The sequence below is a fragment of the Lates calcarifer genome, linkage group LG20 (genome assembly GCF_001640805.2).
Source record: "Lates calcarifer isolate ASB-BC8 linkage group LG20, TLL_Latcal_v3, whole genome shotgun sequence".
In the NCBI taxonomy this organism is placed as follows: Eukaryota; Metazoa; Chordata; class Actinopteri; family Centropomidae; genus Lates; species Lates calcarifer.
This window is the reverse complement of record NC_066852.1, coordinates 153636-177921: the sequence shown is the minus strand read 5'-3', so window position 1 is coordinate 177921 and position 24286 is coordinate 153636. Positions and strand designations below refer to the sequence as shown.

The following is a 24286-nucleotide window of genomic DNA, read 5'->3' as shown; positions in this document are numbered from 1 at the left end:
TTGAAAACGTCACCGGAAACGCTTTTCTCACCTTGACGCTAACTGGACGGTAACGTGCCGCAGCCTGTGCGGTCGCATAGAGAGGGAGCAGCTCCTGGCCGCACTTCTCCCGATGTCCCACCGGACACCGACGGCGGCCTCGCGGAGCAGACGTAGCAGACGGACGGACAGCGGGACCGCGACGCACGGGACTCACCGGGAACATGGCGGCGGCGGGAACAACAACCTGCTCGGTACCGTAGCGACGATAAATCAGAGGAACGACGCGGCTGGCGGGCTGGTAACGGAGGAGCATCACTTAACACAGGTCAACGACGAGCAGCGTAAACCCTCAGATCATCTATCATCTATCATCTATCTATTATCTATTATCTATCATGTATCTTTTCTTTTACTGATCCTGTGGTGACTCGCATGGTCTCTAATGATGGCCTTTCTCTAATGTATCTTACACCGCGTTATTTACATTCATCAAATGCTGTATTTCAGTATGTAATTCATCATATTTTCAATTTTATTATGGTATAATATTTAAAATTAACCAAGCACCACTTTCTGATTTGGCTCCAAGGGTTTATAAGCAATAATTAATGGTTAATAAATAATTAACTAATGCTCTGTTGATTATTTATAAGACATTAATAAGCCAGATTGTAGGAAATCATTCTCCAATACGATTTTTCTCTCCGTCTTTTTAGCTCTTTAACTTATTAGTGAGACGTCTCCAATCAACCAAAAATCAATTGATAAACTGCTTTTTAACATTTAATTATAACTAGAATAATTTATTAATTAATTTGCAGAGTCAGAGCTGCAGCTACAGTTTATGTTTAGTTTTTTTTAAACGCGAACATATTAAAGTTTACGATCATAAAGATCTAAGAAAACCATATAATAGTCACGTTTGAGAAGCAAGGATTCCTGAATTATAACGATTTTGCTTAGATAAATCGCAATTTTTTTGATTATCATAATAGCTGCAGATTAGTTTAAGTATATTAAAACAACAACATCTAACTGTTTCACCTGTTCTTGCTCTTCGTAAATTCAGTGAGCAGATACGATCTCCTGCGAGAAGTGCGCAGTCTTTTACACCACTACATCGCAGACAGAAGAAGGTAGCTAGGCAATAATTTGTTTCATTTATCAACCTGCTTCGATGAATTTTGTGTTTGTTGGCTTTGTTTTCCGAACATACACTGCTAACAGTGTTTACCGCTGAATCTGAACAAAATTTAATGCACTAGCGTCTTGCAGTTACTGCCTCTGCCTGCAGAGGCTGCTGTTTCCACTGCTCAGCAAACGTTACATACGGTTGCTTTAGCTAATCAACTGATTTTCGCCGCTCTACATTGAGTGTGACTTGCTGTTGACCTGCGCACAAAACATATAATCGAACAAATGCAGGAAGAACAACACAGTTAATGTAAAATGTTGATGTAAAAGCTGTTTTATGACATTTTGAGGCGGTAGTAACACGTTTTTCTAATAATGCAGCTATAAATTCTGGTATGAAATGAATAAAGGCTGTTGGGTTCCTCAATTTCTGACGAGCTATAAGTCACCTGCAATTATAGATGTTAATAAATCACTGATAAAAGTTTCTACAGCAACAAGTTATAAATGTTGATTATCAGTTAAATAAATGGAGTTTGGTCCAGTTGTCCTGCAGGTGTGTGGTCCAACAGTCCAGGTGGGAGGTCTCACCTTTGAATTAAAGAGATAAAGTTTGTAAAAATCAAAAGTAACTGTCATGTTTACGGTGCCAGAGAGCAACAGATTGTATGTTTGATTACCTCGACAGAAGTGTGGAAAAACAGGACTGCAGCCAACTGTGATTCTAATCATAAATCGAGCTGAAACCAAAGAAAAACTGGCACATTTTTGCTTAAAAAGATGCAAAAATGATGAATTTGTGTTTTCAGCTCATAATGAGCTTTTATTCTGAAGTCTCTTTCTAAAATAGAGCCTTGTTTTCATCTGTGTGTGTGTAAATATATATATATATATTTATATTTCCGTCCACAGAGGCAATGAGGGGAAACCTGAAGGCAGCAGCTCATCTCTAAGCAACAACAGCAGCAACACAGCGTGCAGCACCACACACCATCATGGGCTACAAGGTAAAACTACACACCAGTGTTTGCTCTGAAAATCCTCCGCATGTGTCCAGAGTGTAGAATAAAACAATCATTTTCAGCCGCTGGTTGAAAACTCAGGAGGTTTTTTTTCCTCCTCAGAAATGTGTGTTTTATCCAGATGACTCACGGCTTCAGCTGTAGTAACAGTTAATGATTCAGCCGTTGCACCGTTAACACCCACAGCAGTGTGACTTATGCAGATTTACCTACACTTAATACGCTAAAGAAAAAGGCTTCACAACATCCAGGAGGCTTTTTTTAATGGATTTATTTACATTATCAGTACAAGTAGAGAGTTACAGAGTCGTCTTCACTGGTTTCTACAAACAGAGGAAGCAAATAAGACTAATTATGGAGAACAAGGAAGTAACAACTGGTCATTTTGGAAGGAAGTAAAATAAATTACACACTAGTCTATAATTATTCTGTACATACAGGGTACAGCAGTGGAAATAATGGTGTTAAAGGACCAGAAATGTGGCTATATGTCAGTACCAGACTCCATTGAAAAAGCAGTAATTTTACAGAGCAGAACATATGAGTTAATGGAATACTGCTATTAGTTTGTTTGTGTTATTGTGTGGTACTTACTTATAAAAAAGATCTGAATATTTCCACCACCACTTAAAGCCACACAGTAACACAAACAAACTAACAGACCAAGGCAGCAGCTCCTGTGTTCTGCTCTGTAAAATCCCTGTTTTTGTCAATGGAGTCTGGTAGTGACATACAGTGATGTTTCTGGTTGAACTAAAATTGTGAATTTCGTGCCGTTAAGAGGAGACGGCGTCGAGCCGTGCAGCAGCTGGATCGTGGTTTCTGACGGGCCGAGGCATAAATGTCACGCTGCACCCGACAGCGTCCGACCAGTCAGCCTCTCTCTCTGTGGTTTGATTCAGAGCTGCTGCTGACACATACATAACCATCTACCTCGCTCTGCACGACCAGATTAACACACACACACATAAACACACACTACAGGGACACACACACTCCTGCCTTTTAATCTTGAGTAGTTTATGGTTCCGTAAGTCCATGCATAACACACACAAACACACACACCGCATGCACACACCTCTGCCTGTGTGTGTGTGTGTGTGTGTGTGTGTAGGCAGGGGATTTAGGGTGACATCTTTAAGCAGATATCAAGTGACACCGCCATCTGTCTGAAGCACTGCAGCCTGCGGCGCTGCAGCGATGCAGCGATGCAGGAGGCGTTACACTCATTCACTCACTCACTCATTCATTTATTTATTTATTCATACATTCAGAGGAGGGAGAGAGAGGCGTCACATCCTCCAGCGGTCATGTCAGTCAGCCATAACATTTCCTGTCTTTATCAGTTAATCTGACAGTTATGTTCTAGATTAATCGAACAGTCATATATAGAGCTATATATCAGTACCAGACTCCATTGACAAAAAGAGCAATTTTACAGAGCAGAACACAGGAGCTGCTGGAAGACCACTATTAGTTTGTTTGTGATATTTTGCTTCAGTGAAGGACCTGAATACTTCTTCCATTACTGAAAGTCACACAATAACACAAACAAACTAACAAATCGAGGCAGTGGTATTCCAGCAGCTCCTGTTTCCTCCTGTTCGGTAAAATTCCTGTTTTCTCAGTGGACTTTGATGCTGATAAAGATAAAGGACTCTTACTTTTTATCCTCTGTGTAGTTGCTTCATGTTGTTATTTTACATCCTCTAACAGGTCATTTGTTGAAAATGAACACTGACACGTTTACCGTCATACTTCTCTAACCCTGCTGACAGACGTCCATCCGGAGGTTAAAGAGTCAGATACTGATTTAGATGTGTGTTTATGTTCATCAAAGAGGACTCTGAGAGCTCATTTCCACCAATAGCAGCAAAGTGGAAGCAGCTGTTTCCTCCCAAAGCCTCTCGATTTTATCCTTGAGGTCGATCAGTGAAATCTTTTCAGTTTGGTTTGTTTTATCTCAGAGCGGACTGAACCAGGTCCCAGAGGAGTTTCCTGTTCATCTCAGCAGAGACAGACTCCAACACTCTTGGTCTCCAGAGGATGAAAGAAAAAGTCAAAAACAAAGACAGGACCCAGTTCACACCTGGTGCTGACACAAGATCAGTTTTCTGATCTGTTGATTTATTTGTAGCACCAATCACTGATCTATTGATTTTCTGTTTCAAATCAGAAGAATCTTGTTTTATTGTAATCTACAAACAACAGAACTGTAGTTTGGGTTGTGGTGCTGCAGCTTATGGTGGATAATTCGGATATTTTTGAACCCATAAACATCATTATATGTCAGTACCAGACTCCATTGACAAAATCAGCAATTTTACAGAGCAGAATACGGGAATACTGGAATACCACTGCCTCCATCTGTTAGTTTGTTTGTGTTATTGTGTGACATTTAGTGGTGGAAGAAGTAATCAGATACTTTACTGAAGTAAAAGTACCACACAATAACACAAACAATCTAACCGATTGAGACAGCAACTCTCCTGTCCTGCTCGGTAAAAATTCCTGTTTTTGTCGATGGAGTCTGGTACTGACAAAATGACTTTTTCTGGTCTAATAAAATAAAAAGGTCTATTTCTGTAGGAAACCATTATCTATACTTCTAATCATGAGGTGGGGGGTGTGGGGGGACCACAGTCATTGGTTCAGGGCCACATCTGACCACAGCTATCAAACCAACCGTCATGTAGCTGCAGTATATTCTGCCTCTGGCTCTGCACAAACCAGCTGTATAGGAGTAATACAGCAGGGACATATTGATTTTATAAGTTCTCTGCACTCGTTTGCAGCAAACTGAGCAGTCATGTGTGTGTTCCTGATGTATAGGGTCTGGTATATGTCATGGATCCCATCGATTCCTGCCCTCCTCTTACCCGGCTGCAGTCCGGGAAAACTGCACAAACTGAGCACAGGATCCAGGGTTAGATTTAATCAAACCCTATCAGATTCTCCATTATCCAGCCCCTTTTATCCAGCTACTTCCTCTACCCACTCCCCGGGGGGGATCCCAAGGTGTTGCCAGGCAAGATGGGGTCTATAATCCAGGATGATGCCAGATGAACGGGCAGGCAGCCAAGTCCATGTTTGGGAATATTATGGAGAAATGTCAAGAAAATGATGGTGAACTGTTGTTGTCCAGGGTGGCTCACAAAACCCTCTGAATAAGTGCTTCAAGTGCAGCGTCCGAATGAATATTAAGCACAGTGGGGAACGTAGTCGCCTCGCAACGCTCCCAGCTAAAGCCGGACAAAATAGACTGAGGATTTAATACGGCTAAATTATTTTCTATCCTGTTGAGCGAAAACTCCCGCAGCTGCTTTCAGTAGTCCTAAATTACCTCTATTTGATCTGCTGTTCTGACTTTTTTAATAACAGGGTAACATGGAATCACTAAGGAATCACATAAATTAATACCTACCTTGTTTGGTCCGGACCTTTGGACTCTTTAGTTTGGTCTGAACCAAAACAGCAGGTGTGAAAGGTGCCTCAGATCAAGGCCCAGATCGACCAAATTCTGGTCTGACCAAAGGAGGTGGTCTCAGTCCGGATCAAACTGAACCTTGGTTTGGTTCTTTTACTGTGTGAAAAACTTTTTTTGGCTGGTTGTAGAGAGGAGCCAGACTGGGACTGATTCAGGAACCCTTACTGATCGTCCAGCAACAGAATAGGTACCTGGTGGCTGGACTTTCACCTACACCTGGACTCAACTGGCCTTTGATGCAGAAACTGGTTCAGGCTTTGCTGAATTCTGGTTCTTGTCATACTCACTGATTATGAAAACGCAGCTTATTCTCAGCAGATTTAAGCTGCGATAAACAGCCACAGTGGAAAATGATGAACCAGAGAACAATAATTCTGATGTGTTGCTCGTTTTTTCCTGGAGTTGTGGATGAGCTGCCTCAGCTGGTTTTAAGGTTTTGTGAATGCAGAAACTCTGCATTCCTCTACCTGCTGCTGAGTCATGTTAGACCACCTTCCCTCCCTGCAGGGATTTATTTTGGCTCGGCGATTACATTTCCACCGTATCACTACTGTTTCTGTGAGGCCGAGCCACAGACTTCAGCACTCGCTGAGAAGAAAAATCCTTTAAAAACTCTTTGGACTATTGGCAAGACTTAAAGATAACGGTGGATGTTAGAAGATATCTCAGATCTAAGTGAAATTAGCTGTGGATTCAGGTCAATACTATAGGATTTTGTCAGTGTTCTTCTTGTTCTGTCTTAAATGATAAAGAGTAAGAGATAAAACAAACAAAAAGCAGTTTGAAGATGATAGTTTTCTCCCTGGATCCCTGTTTCTAACACTGTAAGAGAGTGAGTGAAACAACAAAAGAAGAATAAGGGCACAGGAACATGCCATCATTGCCCCGGGTGATGGGTGAAATCAGGGAGAAAGAGCAGGGAAGAGGAGGAAGAGGAGGAGGAGGAGGAAAATGGCTCGATTCATCAGAGGACAGGCCAGACATATAGAGGGAAATGGGGGGAAGTGCATTACAGCAGCAGGAGCCAAGAAAACATCAGTCACGTTTAATGGGAGTAAATGAGGCTGGCGAACAGTGTGGCTTTAGCACATCTGAGGGAAACAATAATGACCACAGAGAAAATGAGTGGTGTATGGAATTAATATTTAACAACGAGGAGCTAGCGAGCCAGAAACACAAGAAGAAAAGACTGTTAATGATGATTTATTTGTTCTCAGAGCATCAGTTGTTTTTTGTTGTGAAGGTTTAAGTTGCAAGTTTAAATTTAAGTTGTTACTGGGACAGGTGAATCCAAAAAGAACAGAGCTGTAGTTTAGCTGCTGATTGGAGGATAACTCTGGAATTTTTTGATTTTTGATACAACCAGACTCCATTGATAAAAACAGGAATTTTACTGGAGCAGAACACAGGAGCTGCTGGATTAATTCCAGAGTGCAAAGACAGAAAAGGTAAGGCAAGGTCCAAGAGTCTGACTAGGTTTAGGGAGCTGTAGCATTTTCAGCTGATGAGTGTACAACGAACTGGCAAACACCAGAGAGGAAGACAGGGCTTATATACTGCTGAGGAGGGGGTGGCAATCAGCAATGATGAGCAACAGGTGAGTGGAAGGAAGTCAGCCATGCTTAGCCGATTAAATAAATAAGCACATAAGCAGACGAAAGACAAACTGTGAACTTAAAGGCAACAACAGGGAACAGGGAATGGGAAAACAACTGAAAAACAGACAGGTAACACTCAAACCCTAACAAGCTCCTGTGTTCTGCTCGGTAAAATTCCTGTTTTTGTCAGTGGAGTCTGGTATTGATATATAGTGATGTTTCAGGTTAAACTAAAAGGATCTTCCTCTCTTAGTGACCTTGTTTGTCTTTAATTCTGCTTTTATGTGCAAATTAAATCTTGACTGATGCACTGTTAGAAATCACTTGTTGGCAGCTCTTATGCACTGTGAGTTGTTTTTAGTCCTGAGGAAGTGGGTCAGCAGGATCTTCTTTCCCCTGATGGTCCTGAGTGTAACGGACTAAAGAGGAAGCAAAAGAGGAGGCACTGAAGCTCTTTTCATCAGAACTGTAGGGGAATCCAACCAACTCTTATCATGGCTGACGTTTAGATGAGCTCATAATCAAAACATGAAATGACTGAGCTGTACCGAGCCGATCCTGGTGCTGGTGTTGGGGCTGGCCCAAGCCTTTTTCTTGGATGAGTAAATCCAATCTGTATTTACTGTACTCTACTGTGTTTTGTCCACATCAGCCTCCTCATGTTGCAGCGCTGCTCTCCTCAATGACACCCGCACTCCACACTGCAGGCACTCAGTTCCATATATTTGCAAATGAGTGCCACATAAATAAAACGTAGGTCATTCCACTAACCCGTCATTTTCAGCAGGTATCGCTCTGCTGTTTATCCAGCTTTACAAACACAAATCATTGATATTGTGTAACCTGTCTACGCCACAATTCTCTCATCTTGCCAAGGACATTAGACATGTCCTCTGGTGTTTTTGAACATGGGCCTTTTTTCCCCTGATTTTGAGTGTAAATGGTTGTTCTGGGTAAAATTGCTAGATTTTTGTCAATGGAGTCTGGTACTGATAAAACAGACATTTCTGGTTAAACTAATTCTCTGTAGGAATCCTGTCCATAATGTTGTCAGACACTTATTATACTTATGCATTTTAATGTGAACAAGTGCTCCAGTGTGAGTTACAATCAAAACAATTAAAATATGTAAAGCACAGGAAGCTGAAACATTTCTGCGCTTTGTTTTCCTTCTGCAGATCCCCGGGGCAGCGATGGACAGAGTCAGCCTGCTGTGGCGTCTGAGGCGTCGGGCTCGCCGTGGAGCAGTCTGCATGGCCTTCTTCTGCATCTCCATGGCTCTGCTCTACGCCCTCTGCGCCGAAAACAGCGTGCCCGTCACCGACGCCATCTTCGGGGTGCGGGCGCGAACCCGGGCTCAGCCTCGCACGCACTCCGTCATCAAGGTCTGTCATCGGTCAAGCTGGTTTTCTGACCCAATGAATGCATCAAATTTGTCAGGACTTGTCATTATCGTCCCCATGACTCCTACAGGTGCTGCGAGGAGGAGCCAAGCCCATGTACATTGACCCTCAGAAGCTCCCAGGTGTCGTCCCAGGTGACCCTCACCGTCCAATCCCCGTCCTCTCCTCTCTGAACCGCACCCATGAGGAGTCGGCATTGAAGCGGAAGTCAAGGGAGCGGGAGCCCTCCGGGTTTTTCGCTCACCTGCTGCCGCGCCCCTTCACGCGAGCGCTGGAGACCCTGTTCGGAGGCCGGCGGAGGGGGGAGCTGAGCGGCAGAGGGGGGGACGCGGAGTTCTTCGGGCCTCACGGGCTCCTGGGTGAGGTGTGGGACGATGAGATGTCCAGTAACATGCTGGGAAGCAGACTGAGGAAGGTGGTGCAGAACTATCAGGTGACCCACGCTGCCTGAAACATAAAATATTCTTACACTAAAAGTTTGTTTCTCTCTAATCCACGTCTGTATCTTTTTGTTTTTCCTCTCAGGCGATGAATAAATACGGAGTCGAGGTTTCCGGTCCCGGCGGTGTGTCCAGCAGGCCGAAACTGAGCCGTCCAGAGCTTCTCTGCCAGCTGAAGGACAAGGTAGAGGTCGCCACCTTGACCCCTGACCTCCAGCCCTTCTCCTCACTGCCCTGGGCCGCCCAGCTGCCACTGAAGCCGCTGACCTCTGACCTCGGGCCATACAAGAGCTGTGCCGTGGTGTCGTCGGCGGGGTCGCTCCGCTACTCGGGACTTGGCAAAGAGATAGGTGAGAGATTTTTACAGCCAAGTCACTTTCCAAGTCACATACTGTTTCTAATAAGAGGCATTTCTGATTTCGGAACTATAGACATAGAAACAGAAACTGTGCCGCATCAGCAGCTCAGGAGGTTTCACTACCGGTTTTAAAAATAAAAAAATTCCAACTTAAAAAAAAAAAAATTATCGTTGCAGACTCCCATGATGCCGTGCTTCGCTTCAACGCCGCACCGACTGCCGGCTACGAGAAGGACGTTGGCTCTAAAACCACAATCCGCCTCATCAACTCACAGGTAAAACACAATATCAAGTACGTACGTGCAGTTGGTTCAGAGAGAATCCTTCCATTCTTAATTTTATTTTAAATGGATAAAATTCCCATTTTTGCCCATGAATCTCAATAATCCATAGTGACATTTATTTTTAGAAACACCAGATATCTCACTGACAAAAGGATTCAGACCTTTTACTGTGGCTGAACTGTCAGGTGCATCCTGTTTGCTCTAATTATCCTTTGTGTTTAAAGCGTCCACCTGTGGCAAACTGCACTGATTGGACATAGTTTAGAAAGGCACACACCTGTGTATACGAGGTGTGTTTTTTGTTTTTGTCTCAGATAGACAAGGTTCAGATATATCATGTGCATTTATAACAGTCATATATTCTTTAAATGTAACACTGTATTTGTGCCAGTGGGTATTTTGTGTTTGATTCTTAATCTGCACATCTGAAACCATGCTGTGCTGTTGCTGTGGTAACTGTGAGGTGTTCATGCTACTTTTTCACTATTTTTGTCCTTATGATAAAAAAGATAAAGAAATTTAACCTTCATGTGGGGATGAATAATCAATCAAACACCTACGTTTTTAACTTTAGACCTCAGATCATTCTCAGTTTATCTGCCATTTTCCTTTTATAGATGCTTTAATTTTTCACTTCTGAAACATTTGATTTCAAGTTTTGATTCAGATTTATTCAACATGCACACAGCAGGAACGAAGCACGCTTGTCTTTGCCTCACTGATATATATGGTTTGAAATAAAGATCTGTGGGTTTGAGCGAACTTCGGCCGCCCAGCGTGAGATTGTGAAGACACAGCAGGGCTGGAGAGGTTTATCTCTGAGCTGTTTTTCAGATGGACTGTGGAGGAGTTGTTCAGGAGAAACTCTGCAGCAGCGGCAGAGATGAGCTGTCTGTGGGTGTTTGAGTTGCCTGTGGGTGTTTTGTTTTGGATGTAAAGCTCTGCAGTGAAAGCGTCTCACTACGAGGAACAAGGACTCGAACACTTGTTGAACTCGAATCGTCTCCACTCGTCTTGTCAAGCAGCCATTAGTGGATTTATATTTATATTCAAAACGGAGAAATGAAGGTTTTATCTCTTCAGTCCTGCTAAACACAGAAATACAGAAACAATAAGACAATGCCCATGATCACACCCGTAAACAAACGCCCTCATTAGTCTTTATTGTTGTTTTTCTTCCTCCACACCCATACTCCTGTATACTTCCAGCTACAGAAAACATTCAACTATCAAAATGTTCAGTTCTTTCCTGGACATTTATGCTTGTATTCCACTTTTTCTGTAATTTTTAATATATTCAGCCTTTTCTGCAAAACATTTTCCATTCAAATAAATGGAGGGAACGTTCCAGTCCTGTAAAACTTTCTCCTCTTTGATCTTCAACTAGTTTGGCAAACTTCCAGCTAGAGACTTCATTGCAGCTTTAAATGGATCCCAAGACTTTCAGCTATTCAATTTGTGTTCAGCTTTTTCATATCTTGTGCAGTTTTTGCATAATCACAGTTTACATTTTATGCTTTTTTCCCCCTGACATTTTCTAATGGGTGTGTATGGGAGCAGGTTAGAGTGGGTGACCATTGTCATTCTCGTACTTCAGCTCTTGTAGCTCCTGCATCTTTCACTACTCACACATAATTTATACATAATAATGTAGACAAAGTTGTGCTCTTTCACACAGTATGACTATTTAAGCAATCAGATTCATGGTTTTTGAGGTGTCTGCCTCTGAGCACCAGGAGAACCCTCCACCTGTCCCACAGTCATGTTAAATGACCTCTGAGCACAAACACAAACATGGGCAGTTTTGAAACTGCGACTGCGCAGTCATCCTTCACTTTATCTACACAGATGACACATTTACATCCTCAGTAAAGTCTCCCGATGCTGGCAGTGAAAAGATTTCAGCGATACGAGTTATGGTTTTTGACTTGGTAGCAGAAGTTTAAGAGGTGAACATACAAATGCAGCTAAGGCCTATACAGTAACACATGGATCATTTTGATTGGTGGGTTATTGAAGCAGTGTTTGGCAGTTGGTACCTTTTTCTTTCCTTTCAACAGCTTTGGTATATTGTTTGCCTTTCAGCGGTTTTCACTACATGTTTCCATGTCCAAGTTTTTTTTCCTGCTATTAACAGACACTTTCAGCATTCACACAGCACTGCAGATCAAGGATAACTTTTCAGAACCATCGACCTATATCACTACCAGACTCGTTTGTTTGTGTTATTGTGTGGTACTTTTCCTGTAAAGGATCTTAATACTTTTTCCACCACTGAAAGTCACACAAACACACTAACAGACGGAGGCAGCGGTATTCCAGCAGCTCCTGTGTTCTGCTCCAGTAAAATTACTGTTTTGTTGACAGGATTCAAATGTTAACTGTGCCTCTAGATGGATAATATAGATGCATATGTTTTTTTTTATTTTTTTATTTTATTAATGTTACGTGTGTCACAGGTGATGGCGTCTGATGAACATCGTTTCCTGTCCAGCTCTCTGTACAGCTCAGGTGTTCTGGTGGCCTGGGACCCCGCCCCCTTCTCTGCTGACCTCACTCAGGTGATCTTTACACACTGCCACCCACAGAAAACAGGCTACAAGGTCATAAGGGGTTTGTTTAATGTAGCGATTATTGCAGTAGTACTGCACATTAAAGATATATATTCTATTTTTTCATGTTTACAAACACCTTTTCTTCAAGACAACAGCTCAGCTAAACAGTATTATTGTATGTGTCCACCCCTACAGTGGTACAACAGGACAGACTACCCCATCTTCGTCCAGTACCAGAGATACAGGAGGCTTCATCCTCTGCAGCCTTTCTACATCCTGCATCCTCGCTTTGAGTGGCAGGTGTGGCAGAGAATACAAGACAACATGGCTGAGCCCATCCAGAAGAACCCGCCCTCCTCAGGCTTTCTCGGTAAGGGGAACATTGCTTCTCTAACCACTTCCTGTTTACTCTGTCGTCTCAGGGTTGGCTACGCCACAGTTCAGCAGGTCAGAGGAAGTGGTAAACGTTCTCACAAGTAGCACCACCAACATTTCAACAAGGTTCAAGGACATTTAAATGAAAATAAAAATGGAAATATTAGTGATGATGAATTAAATAAAATAATCCAAGTGACACAAATCAGCCGACATAATAATATCAACAAGGACACACACTGAATCATCTATGTTTATGCACAAAATTCCCTAGAAATAAAACAAAGCAACCACAGGAAACCCTGCAACTGACACTGTCTGCACAAGTGGCAACAGACTAACTTCCTCTGACAGTATCAAGTGCTTTTTAATGCCGGCACAAAGGCGAATATAAAGTCTCACCACTGCTGATTTTAGAAAGGTCGCCACCAGGGAACCTGTTGTTTGTTTTGATTATCAAACGGACAATGAACCATCTGTATGTTTTTGGCTGATAGCATTAGAAACATGGCTACTTTCCAAAGCAAGAAACAACCCTGAATTCACACGCTAATTAACTGCTGCTGGACTGGTTGGTGGAGGTGTCCCATGTCAAGGAGGTAAATCTAGTTTTAAGCAAAAACACTGAACACTTGCTTGCCAGGTTCATCTTCTCTAATGTGAGAATGTGAAGTAGTCACAGTGTCACATTTTCAAAGGCAGTTTTTTTTTTGACATTTTATTGATAAAACAAGTGATAGACTAATCAAAAAATAATTGCCAGATTAACTGATAACATTTGTCTAAACTTTATGATGTGTTCCAGTTGTACTCGGAAGTTGTAATTTCTGAGTTCCTAGTCTGAAGTTTCAACCCGAACGCCCCCTGAAGTTGTATTTCCAACTCGGGAAAGTCTAAGATGCTCCACCAACCCCAACATAAGAATTGTTTGCATTAAAATAAGTCTTGGGCTATAATTCTCTTCTTCCCTCATCACCCATGGATTTAAGACTGATGTTAAAATCAAAATGCTCTTGACATTATATGAATTAAAACCTCTTCTTTGTGTCCTTCCCAGGCACCGTCCTGATGATGTCGCTGTGTGAGGTTGTGCACGTGTACGAGTTCCTGCCGTCGCGGAGGAAGACAGAGCTCTGCCATTACTACCAGCGTTTCTACGACGCTGCCTGCACGCTCGGCGCCTACCACCCCCTCCTGTACGAGAAGAACCTGGTGAAGCGGATGAACCAGGGCTCCGACCGCGACATCTACAAGAACGGACGCGTCACGCTGCCCGGGTTCAGCAAGCTGAACTGCACCCAGGTTGCTGCAGGTTCAAACGACCACTGACTTGAGGAGAGCAGTGAAGCAAAGCACACACACACACGTCAACACACACGATGCAAAGCAGAACCCTGCATGACAAAAACACATAGTGATGAGGACAAGACGCATGAAAACTTCATACTCACTGCCGAACAAAATGAACGCCGTGCCACTCATTATAAATATTACATGTTGTTACCACACACTGTAAACACTGGAAGACACACACATATACTGGAGTCCAATCAACTGATGGATGTGCCTGCTGTTCACACACACACACACACCACACATACATACATACTTATGAGGACATTCCACTGTTTCCGTCCTAAGCTCAACCCTTAAGGGACCATACTGCTGTTTTCAAAGGTTTTAGCCCGCTAATTAAAAACTGTGTACTTCATATTACTGCCAAACATTTTCTAAAGCAGTGTGCACTTGTGGGCCCTCATCATTGGTTGCTTTACTAAGTGGGAAAGTCAACATAATGCTGCTGCAGAAATATATTTATTTTTAGTTATCTTGTAACCTCTTAAATTTGTCCAGGGACGCATATTTCTGTCCAAACTCGATCTGAGTCAGAGCAAGTGGTGCATTTAATGTACGCTGGGGCACTGAGTTTGTGTTACCTTGTCATGCACAGCTTTCCTATTTACCCTGATGTGTGGGCACCTTGTAAATGACGTAGATTGTTTTAACACACACACATTATGCAAAGTTATCAGCAGTTAATAGTTCCAAAGTCAAATGTTCACTGACTGTTGTTCAGCCGACGTGACTGAACCGGATCCATAATTTCTAAATTTATGTCCAAACCCGGATAACCGACCTGAGCCTGATGGGACTCAACAGGTCGGCTATTTCTCCATTGATTTTCACTCTTCCAGACAAAAATCAGTCCCACGCGCTGTCAAGAATTAAATTTCTTTTCTTTAAAAGGTTCAGTAAGTTACTAAAATAGTTTTATTCGTTGAGGACTATTTTCAGTGGTGGATTAATCCACATTTGGTGCCCTAGTGAGTATTATCCTGTGCATTTTTGCAGCTTATACTTAAAATAGTCTCTTTTTGGCAACCAAATGGTGATTAAAAAATGTTGACAACTTAACATTTTCTATAATCCCTTTGAAATCTGTACATAAGTAATATTAGGTACACACAATTAATGATTTCTGGACTGAAACATGTAAAACAACCAGTATGGTCCTTCACCCTCATTCCATCCTTAACCCTAAACCAAACCAAAGTCTTACACTGAATTCTGAAGGGGTGAGATTTGGCCAAATGGACGTCAATTATAAAAAATGTCCTCACTATATGACAGAAATCCACCATTCAGACCTGTTCAGACTAGAGAGGTCCTTTACCTTTTCAGAAATGTGTGTATATATTGTTACTTTGGAAAGCTACTCTTTTTTTTTTTGTTGTTTCTTTTGTTGGGTGTTTGGATGGCAGCTGTTTCACTCTGAGCTCTGTTTAAGGTACTCAACAGGCCTGAAAGGAGCTGTAGAGTAATTTAGTTTTTTCTTTGTTTAATGGCAGAGGGCGCCAGTGAAGTAACACAGTGAAGTAAGGAAGGGTTGAGTTTTTAGATCAGTTTCTGGATCAGTTTTTTCACTGCCGATTCTGCTTCCCTAACATCTGATCACAGGACCAATCTGACTCATCTCAGTTTTAACTTTGACTTCATAAAGACTTACAATCAGCCTGTCTCATCTTTGCACTTTACAGTATGAAAAAGACAGGAAATATAGCTGCTTTTCTTTGGTTTCATACTTTTTTCACTTGTTGCTCTGGGTTTTATTTTTAGGGAATTTTTACTGCCCTATTTTCAGGGCATTAAAAGCATCTCTTCAATCAGCGGGCTCCTGTGGCTTGGCCAATATAAACAAAACTGAAAAACAAGTTGCTGTAGTGGAAAAGGCCAACAAGATTCAGCCAGTAGAAGCATACAAGATACAAGATGCAGCATGTAAATCATCCTTTGGAGTTGTTGGGAGGTGTGTTTTTCACTTCTGATGAAACTCGGCCAGCTGTTTCCAACCGAATCAAACTGATATCCATCTTCTCTGGAGAACACAACAGGAAGACGTCAATAAAATGTTGGACTGCTCCTTTAAGAAGCCTGTGGAGGGCGTGAAGTGGTTGGAGAGTGACCACGTATACTCATACCTGCATACGCACCTCACTGAACCTATTTATCGAAGAAAATACTGCCTGCAGATGACTTGACTCCCAACTTCTTACCTTATCTTACCAGTAATCAAATGATATGTCCATCCTCTAACAAGTTTAAAGAAACTAATATGAATTTTCTACCCACTTTGTCAACCCTGTAACAACTTATTCCCAGTGACCTTTTTATAATCCGTACATAGTGTATATATTATCACAGTAATACCTTTGGGGATGCTCTTTGGGGTGATTTTATTTCTACAAACATTCATGTGGTCACTTGGCTTCACTGTAACATTTCTGTAGAAAACTCATATGTAACATCAAAAAACTTGGACTGTATGGCTGTTCTTGGAATAATTTCTTTAATGTCAATATCCTGAAATCATGACTTAATTATTTCCTCATCTCAAGATTACTAAAATCATTTTCTGAGGATAACAGTTTAATTTATCTCATTATCTCAAGAAATCACCCTCAAGAAATCATCTTGTTATTTGTCTGAGAGTTGCCAAGAAAACAAAAGGCTGATTTCTCAATAATGAGATGAATTAACCCCTCATCATGAGAAAATTAGCTTTGTTATCTTGAGATAAGAAAATAACTAATTTGTGATCCTGGACGGAATCATAAGTTTCTAATGAAATTACAAAATGACTGTAAATACAGCCATTCTTGGCTTCAATAAGATAACAACAACTGTGACAAAGAAATTTTATATAACTTTCCTGTTAGAATGTTAACAAGATGTGTTAGTAGTTTTGTGATGACGAGATAAAGTGAAATGTTGCAAAAAGCAAAACTTCTTTTAAAAAGAAAATAATTTGGTATCTAATAATACATCATTAGAACCTGAAAAACATTTTCAACTTCATTACACATCATTTCATTGGAAGATTTAAACTTCATTAGTTGAAACCAGTTTTTCTCTCTGGCTATGTAAAAGCTAAAATGCATGAATGAGAGAAGGAAATAATCACCATTCAAATCTCAGTGTTTTTCATCTCTGGTTCTGCTCATCACACTAAAGAACATCCTCAGGGTCATGCTGACTTTTATTCTACTATTACTGACGCATGTGAACCAGCTGTAAATGTTTTCTCCAAACTAGTGTAGCAAGAAGAGAAAGCGAAAACAAACTACTCTGATAAACAGAGAGATTATTCGCATGGCACGAATGCAGCTTTTACTTCTTCATTTTCTCTCCACTGAACGTGGTCACTGATGTGAAACAGGCATATTGTTATTTGTGTCATCACATGTGAGCCAGGTCATTTGCATGCAAACAGAGACCCTGAGCCTGGATTAGACAATGACTGTGATGCTCCCTGAAGGATGAATTTTATGTGTAAATAAAATGCTGGCAAAACATCTTAAATTTGGTTATTGACCAGGCAAAGCAGGAAACTGCACTAGAGGTCCCAGGCTGACTGCTTGTTAAACTGTTTTGGTAGTTTGATTAATTGCAAATTTGTCAAGGAAACTGTGTCATTTAAGTACAAAATTACTTAAGGCAGGTCCTGCATTGTTTGCTAAAGCTTGACAAATACTGTACTGTGTTATTAATCTTGTGTAGTGGGAGTTAATGCAACACAGTTGTCAATCACAGCCATCGATCGTGACGTCACATCCTTCTTTTTAGTTTGGCTCGTATGTGACGGTAAGAACAACCGACCGATATGGAGTTGGAGGAGTTGTCGCTCAAATGTCTGCCCAGCTTTACGTTGTAGCGAACTCCTTATCAAAATCTAGTTTTCACACCTTTATTTTTCGCTTTATATTGTGCAGTTTCCTAAATAAAATAGTATTTAATCAGATTACCACAAACTAACTAACACAGAGAACATCCTGGGGACTGGAGGTGTTGGCATCATGGGAGAACTGGTTGTACTGGTTGGTCTTGGAGTCTGTCAGCACACACTGTGTTGAAGCTTAACGAATCAGAGCTCAAGCAAAGTCTCAGAGTAACAAAATGTCTCTGCTGTTGTTTTTCTAATCATTTTTGTTTCATGTTTTTTTTCTATCAGGACTTTATTGTTTATTCAGAAGGCAAACACTTGAATAATTGATGTCATTGCATTTCAGAGGAAAACTAGGAGAACATTTTCTCCCTATGCAGTCGCACTCTCGTCCCAACTCCTGCTCCTTTTAATTTCAGCCATCACTGTTATTTTATGTGAAAGCTTCTGGCGTTTCATTTTAGCTTGCAGATGCACTTTTTCCTCTGCTTTGCCTTCGTCCTCTTGGTTTCTGAGAGGGTTGGTTAAGCTGTTACTGTGGTTTCATGTGGTCACTGTGGTTTCATGTGTCTTAATTTTTGGCACTGAACTTTGTGACTTGATGTGAGAACAAAAATGCCCTAGAAACATACAACTGAGCATTACATGTTTGTTTGTTTTTTTGTTGTTGTTTTTCTAAGATGTGAACTCTTCGTGCCGCTACATGCTAAAGCCACAGTTCAGTTTTCTTTTAAATTGTAAAAGCCAAACACACGGATTTCTTGTTCTGGTTACATGATGTAAAACCTGTGTAATAATTTAATACAGTGGTTCCCAACCTGAGGCTCTGGATCCTCAATAGCAAGGATGTAATTTCCAGCAGGGAATCATCCCATTTACATTTTAGTTTTAAACTGCCCCTTCTTCTTGGTGCAGGAGGCCTGCAGACACAACTCAGGGCTGGAAAAGTCCACAACCCTCTACATTTTTCTGTTATTTTGTGTTATTCAATTATTGGTGAATACTTGGAATATTATAATGATAACCAATTTAATTTAATGTATTTTTTCCTATTACTTTTACATAATTATTCTGTTTTGTTGTTGTTCTAGGATTTTGTTTCCTTGTTTGTTTTGTTGTTTATTCGTTTGCCACTTATGAAACCAAACTTGCGCCTTTGCTAATTTGGCTCACAAGGTGATTAAAGGGATAAGGTTTAAAAATATGGTAATTGCACAAAATTTGTTTTTATGTTTTGTGACAATCTAGAGTTACAGCCTCGTGTTTGTATGTCTCCAACCAGACCAGTTGCAGTTATGTCCAAAAAGCTGCAGTCCCAGTGAACATTTGAGCCAGACTTTCCCTCAAGGCGCTCCTGACATACTGGACAATAAAATGACTGTTTGGTTTCACACAGCTTCTGTTCTGAACCAATTTAACCAGCAATTAAAAGATTAGATGCTGTTTTATTTAACAAGCCAAAAAAGGTTGGGAACCACTGATGGGACATCCTCACTCCCTGAATATTACTTTTCACATCCACACAGGATGAAACATGGAATGATTGTGCATTTGTTTTCTTAGCAGTTTATTATTAATTCTGCATGAATCAGACTCCAGAACTGAAGGTGGAAATGTTCAAATCAAGAATCTGCTTCTATCGGATCATCATCATCATCTTTATTAACATTATCGTCGTTGTATTTTGACAATTCCTCGTCGTGTTACAAACTCTGTCAGTGAACTGTTTACACACAGTCTGGTTAATGACTTAATGTTTCAGGTGTTGCCATTATTCAGCCATTTTATCTGTGTTTAAGCAGGAGGGAGTGAAACACCTCTCAATGATGGGATGAAAAAATACATGTATTTAAAACTTAAAAACCAAGGCAATCGATCAATAAACAACTGACAACAACAAAAAGGCTCTGGAAATCATTAGTAAAGAGTAAGTTAAAAACCACAGATGCAAGGGATCAGATCAGGTGTTTTACAACTTAAGTCAGAATAACAAAGTGAAATACAACGCAATGGGTTGTATGGAAGTCATTTTTAAATTAAATGAGATTTAAATAAGATGTGAGTCGCATTTTGTCTTTAGTAACTGTACATTAAAAGTGAATACATATTGTATACAGTGTGTATTGTAGTTCACTTTCTATCTTTGTTGTTAAATTTTCCATAAGCTGAAGAAAGATGAGGATGCCCCTTGCTGGTCAAAACACAAACTGCACTGAAAAATGACTTATGTGTGAATAAATTAAAAAATAATGCTGAAATAAACAAATAGATATTTTCAATAAATAAGCAGGAGAATAAATATAAGTAAATAAATAAATGTTAAATTATTAGAAATGACAGAAATGCTCAAGCAGTGTTTGAAATGTGACTTAAGTTCTAAATAAGCATAATTTCCTTTAGGATTTATGTAACTGGTAATGAAAATAATACTGTAAAAAGTACTGCAAAATTGTACTTAAGTATAATATTGGCAAAACATGGGGTGTAAATTATAACTTAGTGAATTCATGCTAACATAATACTTATTTTTTCTTTTAAAGGTTGAAACCTGTTCTTGTAAGTAAAGACATTTAAAGTTTGATGAAACATTGTACAAAATATTTTGTAGAAACATAAGAATTTAATCACAGTGATACTGAAAGAAGGTGTGGCCTCTATTAAGTCAGTCCAGCCTGAAACACTGCTGCAGGTGAAACAAATAAATGCACTGACAGTCATCCCAGGTGAGAAACACCAGCTGTCCTCTGATTGGCCGAATGTGGTCACATGACACCTCTCAACCATAGTATAGGGGACAGTATCTCAGTTTTGTGTAAGTCTGCTCAGTCAGTGATAGATGTTGAGTGATCAGTCTGGATTACCTGAGAGTCTGTTGAAACTACAGCAGCAGAAGACCAAAACGTTCCCCTGTGTCCCTGTTGGACACCTTCAGAGTGGGATATTTTGCCTTCTCTGTCACCTCTACTGAAGACCTGCCCAGTTCAGCCATCAGTAGAGGGTCATGCTGAGGTACGTTCAACATTCAAAACAGAAGATTTGAGTTTTCTATTTCCAATTATACTTGTTATGCTTGTTTGATAACAGATCAAACTTTTGACTTTCTATGGAAGTTATTTTGTTTCTCATGTGACGAAAGAAGAGTTATGTTCTTGAAAAAAAGCTTTGAATTTGAGATTTCCATTTATACTTTTTTCTTATACTATTCGATAACAGATCAAATTTACCAGCTAACACTTTGTTACATTTCAAGACTTCAAAGGCCACGAAAGGACAGTTTACGATGTGTTCTCCGATAGCCAACATGGCAGTAGTTTCCGTAGTGTAGTGGTCATCACGTTTGCCTAACACGCAAAAGGTCCCCAGTTCGAAACTGGGCGGAAACACAGATTTTTCCATTGTGACTCATACATGTTCCTTAACATATGAAAACAGGCATCTTTGACTTGTCCAACTTGGCTTACAAATCTTTGTCAATAGATGAAATTTACCAGCTAACGCTTTGTGAGGTTTAGGCAACAGAAATTGTCAAGTTTTTTTCAATATGGTCACAAGATTGTTTTCACCTCTCCACCTCTCCCTGCCATGTTTGCTATCGGAGAACACATCGTAACGCCAGTTCGAAACTGGGCGGAAACACAGATTTTTCCACTGTGACTCATACGTGTTCCTTAACATATGAAAACAGGTGTCCTTGGCTTACAAATCTTTGTCAATAGATGAAATTTACCAGCTAACGCTTTGTGAGGTTTAGGCAACAGAAATTGTCAAGTTTTTTTCAATATGGTCACAAAATTGTTTTCAGCTCTCCTCGTTAGTATAGTGGACAGTATCTCCGCCTGTCACGCGGAAGACCGGGGTTCGATTCCCCGACGGGGAGTTGTTGTAGTCCTTTTGACTTTCTATGGAAGTTATTTTGTTTCTCATGTGACGAAAGAAGAGTTATGTTCTTGAATAAAGCTTACTTTGCAGTAGTTTCCGTAGTGTAGTGGTTATCACGTTCGCCTCACACGCGAAAGGTCCCCAGTTCGAAACTGGGCGGAAACACAGTGTTTTCGCTGTGACTTACACATGCTTGTTAAGAAATCAAAACAGAAAATTTGAGATTTCCATTTATACTTTTTTCTTATACTATTCGATAACAGATCAAATTTATCAGCTAACACTTTGTTACATTTCAAGACTTCAAAGGCCACGAAAGGACAGTTTACGATATGTTCTCCGATAGCAAGCATGGCAGTAGTTTCCGTAGTGTAGTGGTCATCACGTTTGCCTAACACGCAAAAGGTCCCCAGTTTGAAACTGGGCGGAAACACAGATTTTTCCATTGTGACTCATACATGTTCCTTAACATATGAAAACAGGCATCTTTGACTTGTCCAACTTGGCTTACAAATCTTTGTCAATAGATGAAATTTACCAGCTAACGCTTTGTGAGGTTTAGGCAACAGAAATTGTCAAGTTTTTTTCAATATGGTCACAAAATTGTTTTCAGCTCTCCTCGTTAGTATAGTGGACAGTATCTCCGCCTGTCACGCGGAAGACCGGGGTTCGATTCCCCGACGGGGAGTTGTTGTAGTCCTTTTGACTTTCTATGGAAGTTATTTTGTTTCTCATGTGACGAAAGAAGAGTTATGTTCTTGAATAAAGCTTACTTTGCAGTAGTTTCCATAGTGTAGTGGTTATCACGTTCGCCTCACACGCGAAAGGTCCCCAGTTCGAAACTGGGCGGAAACACAGTGTTTTCGCTGTGACTTACACATGCTTGTTAAGAAATCAAAACAGAAAATTTGAGATTTCCATTTATACTTTTTTCTTATACTATTCGATAACAGATCAAATTTACCAGCTAACACTTTGTTACATTTCAAGACTTCAAAGGCCACGAAAGGACAGTTTACGATGTGTTCTCCGATAGCCAACATGGCAGTAGTTTCCGTAGTGTAGTGGTCATCACGTTTGCCTAACACGCAAAAGGTCCCCAGTTCGAAACTGGGCGGAAACACAGATTTTTCCATTGTGACTCATACATGTTCCTTAACATATGAAAACAGGCATCTTTGACTTGTCCAACTTGGCTTACAAATCTTTGTCAATAGATGAAATTTACCAGCTAACGCTTTGTGAGGTTTAGGCAACAGAAATTGTCAAGTTTTTTTCAATATGGTCACAAAATTGTTTTCAGCTCTCCTCGTTAGTATAGTGGACAGTATCTCCGCCTGTCACGCGGAAGACCGGGGTTCGATTCCCCGACGGGGAGTTGTTGTAGTCCTTTTGACTTTCTATGGAAGTTATTTTGTTTCTCATGTGACGAAAGAAGAGTTATGTTCTTGAAAAAAAGCTTACTTTGCAGTAGTTTCCGTAGTGTAGTGGTTATCACGTTCGCCTCACACGCGAAAGGTCCCCAGTTCGAAACTGGGCGGAAACACAGTGTTTTCGCTGTGACTTACACATGCTTGTTAAGAAATCAAAACAGAAAATTTGAGATTTCCATTTATACTTTTTTCTTATACTATTCGATAACAGATCAAATTTACCAGCTAACACTTTGTTACATTTCAAGACTTCAAAGGCCACGAAAGGACAGTTTACGATATGTTCTCCGATAGCAAGCATGGCAGTAGTTTCCGTAGTGTAGTGGTCATCACGTTTGCCTAACACACAAAAGGTCCCCAGTTCGAAACTGGGCGGAAACACAGATTTTTCCATTGTGACTCATACATGTTCCTTAACATATGAAAACAGGCATCTTTGACTTGTCCACCTTGGCTTACAAATCTTTGTCAATAGATGAAATTTACCAGCTAACGCTTTGTGAGGTTTAGGCAACAGAAATTGTCAAGTTTTTTTCAATATGGTCACAAAATTGTTTTCAGCTCTCCTCGTTAGTATAGTGGACAGTATCTCCGCCTGTCACGCGGAAGACCGGGGTTCGATTCCCCGACGGGGAGTTGTTGTAGTCCTTTTGACTTTCTATGGAAGTTATTTTGTTTCTCATGTGACGAAAGAAGAGTTATGTTCTTGAAAAAAAGCTTACTTTGCAGTAGTTTCCGTAGTGTAGTGGTTATCACGTTCGCCTCACACGCCAAAGGTCCCCAGTTCGAAACTGGGCGGAAACACAGTGTTTTCGCTGTGACTTACACATGCTTGTTAAGAAATCAAAACAGAAAATTTGAGATTTCCATTTATACTTTTTTCTTATACTATTCGATAACAGATCAAATTTACCAGCTAACACTTTGTTACATTTCAAGACTTCAAAGGCCACGAAAGGACAGTTTACGATATGTTCTCCGATAGCAAGCATGGCAGTAGTTTCCGTAGTGTAGTGGTCATCACGTTTGCCTAACACACAAAAGGTCCCCAGTTCGAAACTGGGCGGAAACACAGATTTTTCCATTGTGACTCATACATGTTCCTTAACATATGA

General features: G+C 40.7%; 1 protein-coding gene and 13 non-coding genes across 15 annotated transcripts; all 14 read left to right on the top strand.

Moving 5' to 3' along the window:
- The first annotated feature begins 17 nt into the window (after positions 1-17).
- st6gal1 (ST6 beta-galactosamide alpha-2,6-sialyltranferase 1) lies at positions 18-19762 on the top strand. Of its 2 annotated transcripts, XM_018695062.2 has the most exons (9): positions 18-307; positions 2029-2123; positions 8402-8608; positions 8697-9059; positions 9152-9416; positions 9602-9699; positions 12168-12269; positions 12459-12633; positions 13696-19762. In XM_018695062.2, exons 2-9 carry the CDS (start codon positions 2112-2114, stop codon positions 13965-13967), a joined length of 1494 nt encoding a protein of 497 aa, XP_018550578.1. In that variant the 5' UTR covers positions 18-307; positions 2029-2111; the 3' UTR covers positions 13968-19762. The 2 variants fall into 2 exon arrangements, with proteins under 2 accessions (XP_018550578.1, XP_018550577.1); XM_018695061.1 differs by lacking the exons at positions 18-307; positions 2029-2123 and adding an exon at positions 7249-7352.
- Positions 19763-21169: 1407 nt separating this feature from the next.
- trnav-aac (transfer RNA valine (anticodon AAC)) lies at positions 21170-21242 on the top strand. Its single transcript has one exon. It is a non-coding gene; the product is annotated as a tRNA-Val (tRNA).
- A 422-nt stretch (positions 21243-21664) lies between these two features.
- trnad-guc (transfer RNA aspartic acid (anticodon GUC)) lies at positions 21665-21736 on the top strand. Its single transcript has one exon. It is a non-coding gene; the product is annotated as a tRNA-Asp (tRNA).
- A 94-nt stretch (positions 21737-21830) lies between these two features.
- Positions 21831-21903, top strand: trnav-cac (transfer RNA valine (anticodon CAC)). The gene has a single exon. It is a non-coding gene; the product is annotated as a tRNA-Val (tRNA).
- A 195-nt stretch (positions 21904-22098) lies between these two features.
- On the top strand, positions 22099-22171 carry trnav-aac (transfer RNA valine (anticodon AAC)). Its single transcript has one exon. It is a non-coding gene; the product is annotated as a tRNA-Val (tRNA).
- Positions 22172-22354: 183 nt separating this feature from the next.
- Positions 22355-22426, top strand: trnad-guc (transfer RNA aspartic acid (anticodon GUC)). Its single transcript has one exon. It is a non-coding gene; the product is annotated as a tRNA-Asp (tRNA).
- A 94-nt stretch (positions 22427-22520) lies between these two features.
- On the top strand, positions 22521-22593 carry trnav-cac (transfer RNA valine (anticodon CAC)). The gene has a single exon. It is a non-coding gene; the product is annotated as a tRNA-Val (tRNA).
- Positions 22594-22788: 195 nt separating this feature from the next.
- trnav-aac (transfer RNA valine (anticodon AAC)) lies at positions 22789-22861 on the top strand. Its single transcript has one exon. It is a non-coding gene; the product is annotated as a tRNA-Val (tRNA).
- Positions 22862-23044: 183 nt separating this feature from the next.
- trnad-guc (transfer RNA aspartic acid (anticodon GUC)) lies at positions 23045-23116 on the top strand. Its single transcript has one exon. It is a non-coding gene; the product is annotated as a tRNA-Asp (tRNA).
- A 95-nt stretch (positions 23117-23211) lies between these two features.
- trnav-cac (transfer RNA valine (anticodon CAC)) lies at positions 23212-23284 on the top strand. Its single transcript has one exon. It is a non-coding gene; the product is annotated as a tRNA-Val (tRNA).
- A 195-nt stretch (positions 23285-23479) lies between these two features.
- On the top strand, positions 23480-23552 carry trnav-aac (transfer RNA valine (anticodon AAC)). Its single transcript has one exon. It is a non-coding gene; the product is annotated as a tRNA-Val (tRNA).
- Positions 23553-23735: 183 nt separating this feature from the next.
- On the top strand, positions 23736-23807 carry trnad-guc (transfer RNA aspartic acid (anticodon GUC)). Its single transcript has one exon. It is a non-coding gene; the product is annotated as a tRNA-Asp (tRNA).
- Positions 23808-23902: 95 nt separating this feature from the next.
- trnav-cac (transfer RNA valine (anticodon CAC)) lies at positions 23903-23975 on the top strand. The gene has a single exon. It is a non-coding gene; the product is annotated as a tRNA-Val (tRNA).
- A 195-nt stretch (positions 23976-24170) lies between these two features.
- On the top strand, positions 24171-24243 carry trnav-aac (transfer RNA valine (anticodon AAC)). The gene has a single exon. It is a non-coding gene; the product is annotated as a tRNA-Val (tRNA).
- Positions 24244-24286: the final 43 nt, after the last annotated feature.

Excerpts from the sequence above, each read along its gene's own strand:
- st6gal1 (XM_018695061.1), top strand. The coding sequence starts at position 7,326 with ATGGGAAAACAACTGAAAAACAGACAG. Across the intron at positions 8,609-8,696 it reads GCACGCACTCCGTCATCAAG|GTGCTGCGAGGAGGAGCCAA; the intron begins GTCTGTCATCGG and ends TGACTCCTACAG. Across the intron at positions 12,270-12,458 it reads TCTCTGCTGACCTCACTCAG|TGGTACAACAGGACAGACTA; the intron begins GTGATCTTTACA and ends CCACCCCTACAG.